Below are 8,522 nucleotides of genomic sequence, written 5' to 3' on the forward strand. Positions count from 1 at the left end.
GTGTGAATGTCTGTAGTGTAAACCCTGTACGCTAAACAGGGAGGTGGGGTAACCTAGAGTTAAATTGGGATACCACGACATGCATGGATTAGCCGGGCCGACAGATCCACTTACTCTCCTCTAAATTTTCAGTCTAAACAGCTATTCCAATGGGCTGACACCTGCAGGTATTACTGCCAAAGGAGATGAGGTAGCCTTGTGGTCAAAGCTTTGCCTCGTAACGCCTGGTTTCGATTCCCCACATGGGCAGAAAGTGTGAAGCCCATTTCTGGTGCCCCCGGATATATTGCTGGAAAAGCGCTGTAAAGCGGCGTAAAACCACACTCACTCACTATGCGCCTAAATCAATGTTTAGTCTCAGACGTCATACCTTCTTAGAAAACTCTTTCTTCTTTTTATTTTAAGCTAAATATTGCTCCATATATAACCGTTCCAAACAATATCTTTCAGATTAGCGGATAAACCAGTCAAACAATCAACATATGTACTGAAACATTTTTATTACAAAACATAAATACAAACATGTAAATAAAATAAAAAATGTAGAAATAAATATTCTATAAAATATGAGACTCAAAATGATTGTCTACAACCCGGTTGTGTGGACAGCGGGGTAAACTGTACCCTTAACAATAGCTAACATGGACGAAGACAAAGTATTACATCACACGTCAACACAATTTGCAGTTTCCAACACATAAACAATCTCTGTAAACGTTTACATTCACGACGGAATGAAAGCACTACACTAATCTTTAATAACTATCATATATTTCTATTGAATGACGAATCAAGTTTAAAAGCGGAAAACATGACAACTGAAGTATTGCATTTATATCCAAAACATTTTTTCTGAAGTTTACATGCGTCGCCTAACCCATTGAACTAAATACCTAATTTGTTTTAAACAGGTTCTTCTGGTTCACAATCTATAGCAAAATAAATATAAATTCTACAAATAGGATTGATCTGATCTCAGTTAAATGACAAGATGTACACGTGAATCTATGCTAGATGTTTCACTGAAGGAAAATCGGAATATTTGGGACATCGCGCTGTCTTCCCATGTCCCAATCAAACTCTGTATTGCTTCCCGCCTCCTGTTGGCGAAGCGACGCACCTGCACACACATTCCGCATCCAGACTGGCGCCCAGGGCTTTGGATATCCGGGTTCCACGGAACGATAGTAATTGTTAAACTTTCTGTAACTAGAAGCACATCACACCGTCAGTAACGTGACTGGAGAATTGTGAATATATATACGTATATACAATAGTGTAATTTTATTCGTTTTGGTATGTGACCATAGTGATTTCATCTCGGATCTCGTTCTGGACCGTCTCGCCATCGTTCTCAGATAGGGCGCTATATTGACAAATGTCCGGAATGAGGAGTATTGTGTTAAATGGAGTGGACGTTCTCTACAATCATCATCCGGAGGGTTCCGTTTTGACAGAGTCTCTCCGCAGTACCACTGATTTATAATAACTGAATAGGTATATATTTTGTCCGGGCAATGCAAGTGCCTGGATAAACGAGGTATGAGTATACAACGTTATGGCTGCAGACATATTCAGGAAGCGGCATGAAATACACTCACAGATTACAACTGACTTAATTTAAAGTATGGCTTGTCTACTCGCGTAAGCAAGTTGAAAATATACGATTAGTTTCCTTGAATTATTTTATTTATGCTATCAACATAAAGAAGTGCCTGCTTACCTTGCTCCTTTGAAGAAGTACATGTGTCCGTCATACCACTTGACCGCTGCCTCCACCCCCCGGGGGATTCCCAGCCAGTGGTCTACGATGTTGTACGACCACCCTGGAACCATCTGTAGGGTGTTTGGGTTCCACTCCCAGAACTTGTTACTCTGTAAACAGATATGACACATCAATATAGTTAATGACTACACCCAAAATGTCTACAATAATTTGGAGAACTACCCTGGTAATACTGCAGTACGGGTCAATATACTGGTGAGGTCATTTCATCCTTTCACTAAGTCTGACCAGCAGGGTAGCTTAGTGGTTCAAGCGTTGTCTCGTCACAAAGGGTTCGATTCTCCAAATAGTGATTTTAGTACAATGAATATATTATTGAATTCATAAAGTAGATCTGGGCGTATGATAATATTCGGAAATAAAACATCTATTCAGTATTTGTTTGTGAATAATTACAATCTCATTGGTCCAGCAGAGATTTGAGAGGTTCTAGACCTTCATCAACACTGCTTGTTTCTTGTGAGAGTCGACATACAGCATCAGGAGCTCATGTCTTTGGTGATGCATGCCATGGTATTCATGATGTTAATTACTGGATTATAAACACAAACTAACAGTTACACATGCAAAAGAACAAGAAACCACCATAAATCGCGTGGATATTGCAGATTAAGCTACTTGTCTAAACATACCCCGAACATGAAGACGCGACTCTTGCCATAGCTGTCCTCAATGTTGATTATGGCGCGAATGCTCTCTGGGAAATTTGCAGTGTAGATAGTCTTGGGGAAGCCATAGTCCAGTTTGAAGTCGGTGTACCTCCACAAGCGGGACCCTAACAGAGAAGTCAGCATTGACATATTGGAATGAAATATTGCGTTTTACTATGACTGCTAATTCAAGCTTTCAGTATCTCACTGTGTAGGTGACAAAGCAGCTTGTGAATAACAAGGTGTCCGCAAAGTTCCCGTATACTGACCTTTGAAAAAGTAAGTCTTCCTGCTTTCGGGCATGTAGAACGCGCCTCTGATCTTGCCTGGTGCCCTTGGGTACACAGCCCTAATGCGTTTGGGGTAGCCAGCCTCTAGACCACGGCTACCCAGCTTGTATACCTGTCTGTACCGGAAGGCGTATGTGAAACCGTCGGAAGCTGCGCACAAAAACAATGACGTCACAAACATGGGAAGATAATTTGAGTTATATTTGCTAGTATAGCTTTTTTCTATCGCTGTAGGTAACGACAAAATCTGATATAGACGGACGACATTGATATCGTTTTGTTTTACAAAGATTCTGCGGATAATTATAATTCCTGTAGTGAGTGAATGTTGTTTTATGACGTGTACGATTAAATTACTGCGTCTGTAATATCTGAGGGCAGGTTTGAGGTCAGCACTGTACGGATAGTCGCAGTGAAATGGTTGCAGCGTCATTCCCAGAACTGAAGGTAACTGTGTGCTCAGATAATTATTGTTTTGTACTATTACAAATTAATCCTAGAAAATGGACGTAGGTGGACGGATTCGTGGAACGTATGATTTAACAAATGTTGGAAAACGCGCATAACACACAGTCATCTATAAGGAACATTCGCACGGTTCTGGAAATGATTCCTGCATATTAAACCACAAGAACATTTAATAAGTTCTTACCTGTGACAATGGCATCTAATTTGGTCGAACAGTAACCGGGATTTGGACTTGTAGGCTCTTTGGTAGTAGTTGGTGGCCTGGTCGTCGTCGTTGTTGGTGTTGTTGTTGTTGGTGTTGTTGTTGGTGGTGGTGTCGTTGTTGTTGGGCGGTTAGGATTAGACCCTAATAAAACATGATATACAGTAAAACGTTAGAACCAGAAACTAACCAGTCTCGATTGTGAGCCGAACCAAAAACATTCACAGTTTTGAGCCAAAAAAAACTACCGACAACTACATAAATCGAGACTAACATGGCATACGGACTTGTAAAACTTTTTAGACTTATTTGTATTATTTATATCTCAAACTAATGCTCTTTCAGGTCGATTTCTGCTGGTGGACCCAGGTGAGAGTTTCTTGCATATGTCTTAAGTGGCCATATTTACCATAGAGAATCTGTATGGCCCTTATGTCATCGCTGTGTAGCTTAAAGTTGGGGTCGTATCCTTGGTAATACGGTGCCATGAGAGCTCCTCGAACTCCAGAATGCCCAAGACCAAGGGCATGTCCAAATTCATGAGCTGCAACCGTTTGTAGCTCCGTACCACGGTCACTGTGGTATGTCCACTCCTCGTCGTCATCGAAGTGTGTGTCCCCGTTGATTCGATGTGATCCCGGACCAAACGCATGCGCAAGTGTCTTGCCTGAAATATATAGAAATATATAGATAATTATACATATTTATAGTGAGTAATTAAAAAGGCCATGGCGACAGTATTTCAGCCATATCGTGACGAAATCTACAGTAATCTTATTGTAATAAGAATGTATACGTATAATAAATAAAACTGACAAAGGCATGGACAAAATATCGAACATTTTAATCTTTGACGTTATCATTCCGATTGTGTCTAACTTCTGTGTAACATTGTTGTTGCCTCGTCATGTTGTGGGTCCTGGGCCGAATCCCAAAATGGTGTCAGTTTCGTAACTCCAGCTGCGATATTTGGAAGTGAAGTAAATGTTTACTGACTCACTCTGACACAAAAATAATGTAACAAAAGGAAATCGATTTTATATTCGAATGTTTACCTTTTCCATCAAAGGCGTTGTATTGTCCATCACCGTGCTCCCCGCGTGCAAACTTGACCTCAATGTCAGGGGTTCCGTCTGTGTATTTGAATGTCAAAGGAGTCACTTCCTGCCAGTACTTGAAGGCGTTCTCCATGGCCCGTCTAATAAGGAAGGTTATTAGGTGTAACAAAGGGTCATCTTATGACACAATATATAAAAATAACGCTGATAGGTTAACGTGTTGTTATCATAACTCTGGAGTGAGTGACTGAGTGAGTTGAGCTTTACGCCGGACTCAACACTATTCCAGCTATATAGCGGAGGTCTGTAAATAATCGAGCCTGGACTAGGCAATCCAGTGATCAACAGCATGGGCATCGATCTGTGGAATCAGGGACCGATGACTATGTCAACCAACTCCGTTAACCTGACCACCCGATCCCATTAGTCGTTTCCTACGACAAGGATAATCGCCTCTTATGGCAAGCATGGTTTGCTGGAGGCCTGCTCTACCTCGCACCTTCACGAGTCTGCATAGCTCTTGACGTGATGTGTGAATAAGGTGAATTAGATGAAGATACTCCCACTGATGCAAGTAGATAACGTTTAGTTCTCGTCGGATTACGCTACAGTCTAGCGTCCAGTTCCGGTCAAGATAGAGTTTACATTACTAATACCTTTGGTGGAACAGAGACTTGGTGACTTAAATCAACTTGCTAGGGTTGATTGTTTTGAGGCTTAATGCCACACTCAGCAACATTCAAGCTTAATGGCTGCGGTCTGTAAACAATCAAGTGATCAACAGCATGAGCATCGATCTACGCAGCTGGGATACGGTGACATGTGTCAACCAAGTCAGCCAGTCTGATCACCCGATCCCGTAATTCGCCCCTTGCGACAAGCATGGATTGCTGAAGACTAATTCAAACCCAGATTTTGAACCGGTCTCTGTCACCTTCAGTGGGGCTATTGCCCTGTAATAGATATCAGTTTGTTGTTGTTGGTGGTGGTACTTACTTCTGAACCGACTGCCCCATCTGGTTGGTCCATGCCACTGTTTTCCAGGTAATTTCGTCCTTTGGCCACTTCCCTCCTGTAAACACGCATACATCCATATAGACATACGAGACAACCATTACCTTTTGCGGCTAATGTTCGGTCTAACATTTGAGTGTTGAGTGACTGAGTCACTAAACAGGAAATGGTTCTGGGTAGTTTTGAACATCATCTGTGACTATGGTCCAGGTTCATGCCATATATAAGTCTATCAGGATATTTATTCATACATGTATATCTTTCCATGAATAACCTTTCATGTTTTGAACTGAAATGGTGTTTAAAGCACAGTGAATCCCTTCCCCTCCAACAATACGCAGTTATGCTATAGCAATTATTATAAATTTAAAGAGCTACAGCCATTGTTACAACAGCTGAAGTGTAAAACACCACCGAAACACACGCGACGTAACGTAACACTCACCAAGATGTGTATAACTCTGGGGCTGGTTTACACCCTCTGGCAGAATATCCTTAAACCCACAACGAGGCTTGTGCATCTGCTCATAAGTCTTCGAGTCCATCATGCCTGTTACCGGAAGTCCGGTGAACTCCTGGTACTTCCTGAAAGAAAGATATCTCTGGATGTTAGTTTGCTTTTTTATTATTTTGTTGTGGTGAATAGTATGTGTTGTCGAGGAATTCTTTCGGCAGTATATATTCGAACTTCATATCAATCATTCCAACCGTTTACACAGAATTTGCCATGAAGAAAGTAGGGGACATTTCATTTTGCGAACATACCACTAGCCAGTGCCTATACATACGAGACAAGTGTATGTCCATACAGATGAAACATTGCCAAAGGAACTCAATACTTTGTCACAATTTCCCTTAATTTCTCTTCTTTATCTGTTTCCTCATTGACTTCATCATTTGCATTTTCTTAATCTTGTAAATCCAAGATCCCATACCTGTTTTGAATGGCATACTGGACAAAATATTTCAGGGATATGAGTATTTTTATAACTGATATTTCATCAGACTACCAATAAATATATCATTATTAGTAACTTCAAAATTTGCATATATCGCTAATTTGTTTTGGTCTAGTTTATAAAAGAAATTCCATTTAGCCTCCATGTAAGACAGCATGTGTTTCTGGTGCTTATTCCAACCTGGTGTTAATTCTTGATTATCTCTTAGGTAATATTGGAGACACTAGAAAATGATGACAGAAAATGACACGTTGTATTGGATACTGTACATTAAACATGGTCACGGCTTCTGTGTGTATAGTGATGATCAGATTCTGAGAAAACGTGAACTGGTACATTTTATTTACCTGAGAGCGTATTCCAGCTCGACGTCGGAGTGGTATATGGGACCGCCATCCTCCTTGGTGTTGTAGTCGGTGTTGAGGTAACCGTACCGTTCCAAGTAGTCCTGTTGTTTGAAAGATTTCGGAATTAAATTTGCTCCACTGTGTGGACGTTTCAAACGCAAGGGATTCACATTATGATGTGACAAATCTGAAAGCATCTCATTGTCTAAAATGAGGAAGATGGCCTGTATCACAAATAGCAACGTGAATGACGAATTGCTTGTTTCTTTTTAATTTGGTGATCTACTACTACTACTACTACTACTACTACTACTACTACTACTACTACTACTACTACTACTACTACTACTACTACTACTACTACTACTACTACTACTACTACTACTACCACCACTACCATTACTACTACTACTACTACCACTACCACTACTGTTTTCTCCACTACTACTACTTCTACTACTACTGTTTCCTTTGACAGGTTAAGTTTCTGATACAATAAAGTGCAGTGGGATCTACTGTTCGTTATGACCAAAGTATGTATGTTTTAGCCTCCTGGAGGGAAACAAAAGACCGGAGCAAAGAAACAGCAGTTCCATTTATCTACTTCCAAACTACTACTTCAGTTACTACCAATGCATACTATCAATGAGTTACGAAAAAAGTCAACATCTCCACGTGATACTTACCACCATGTCAAATGGTTCCTCTCGCTTCTCGATGCTGTGAGTATCATCTGACCCCTCTTCTCTGTGTAACACTGCCCCGTATACGAGGGGCACCCCTATGAGAGCCAGCAACACAATCTTCATACTTTCGCTATAAGTTAGTTTCTTTGTGATTGACCGTCTGCCTGATCACTGTTGAATTGTTGGCACCCACATCGCAGCGCCTTATATACCCTCGGGCCACAATCAGCCGGTAGAGGGGGATAAAATTAGACTGACGGATTTTGACAAACACTGGCACACTCACCGGAAAAAGTCAAGGAAAGCTCATTTCCGGGTCGGACTTTGAACTTCGTAGAACTCAATTACTTGTCAATAATTTCGAAATACTTTCTTAGCTAATGATAAGGTGTGAGTATACCATCACGTTATGATAGGGTCCAGCGGTTGCCGGTCCTTGTGACGTCACGGCGTTCTGACAGACGGGAGGGGAGAAGGGTTGGGGGACTACTGAAGCGAGACCGGTTACGCTGAGTGTGCTCTTGAGCTTTCACTATTACCTACCAGAACATGTGTACTGAGATACCAGAACATGTGTACAGTAAACTTCCATTATATCGATCTCAGAGGGTGTTCCATATATCCGAGTTTTGTGAATTCAGTATAAGATATCGGTGATCCCGTTCCTTTATATTAGAAGTTGTGAATCGTTAAACGCGACTGTTCGTCACATCAGGAGTGTAGCTGTAACGCAGATGAGACGAATAGTGTTGTAGCCATCATCACAAGAGAATTCACATCGTTTCTTTAATTGCCCTCTACAACGATTATGTTCGAAACACTGAAGCTTATAATTTTTTAACTCATGTCGTCAGTCACTAATAGTTCCCTAATCTGTGATATCAGGAAAACATGAATATATTAAAGCCACTATTTATGCGAAAGTGTATAACTTAGGTAAAAGAATCGATTTCACTAAAACATTACAAACGCTATCAAAAGGTTCCATGAACAAACATTCATATTGAAACACTGCAAAATTGTCAAATACAGCTGTGGTACCCATTTGAAACACGTAATGAA

The 8,522-nt window shown here is 40.8% G+C and overlaps 1 protein-coding gene across 1 annotated transcript; it reads right to left on the reverse strand.

Moving 5' to 3' along the window:
- Nucleotides 1-481: 481 nt before the first annotated feature.
- LOC137280478 (matrix metalloproteinase-19-like) lies at nucleotides 482-7,894 on the reverse strand. The gene is made up of 11 exons (XM_067811886.1): nucleotides 7,461-7,894; nucleotides 6,775-6,875; nucleotides 5,914-6,053; nucleotides 5,451-5,526; nucleotides 4,452-4,594; nucleotides 3,806-4,063; nucleotides 3,379-3,540; nucleotides 2,706-2,876; nucleotides 2,419-2,561; nucleotides 1,724-1,875; nucleotides 482-1,209 (listed from the first exon to the last, which is right to left on the reverse strand). Exons 1-11 carry the CDS (start codon nucleotides 7,581-7,583, stop codon nucleotides 1,020-1,022), a joined length of 1,659 nt encoding a protein of 552 aa, XP_067667987.1. The 5' UTR covers nucleotides 7,584-7,894; the 3' UTR covers nucleotides 482-1,019.
- Nucleotides 7,895-8,522: the final 628 nt, after the last annotated feature.

This window comes from Haliotis asinina, chromosome 1 (assembly GCF_037392515.1).
Source record: "Haliotis asinina isolate JCU_RB_2024 chromosome 1, JCU_Hal_asi_v2, whole genome shotgun sequence".
Taxonomy (NCBI): Eukaryota; Metazoa; Mollusca; class Gastropoda; order Lepetellida; family Haliotidae; genus Haliotis; species Haliotis asinina.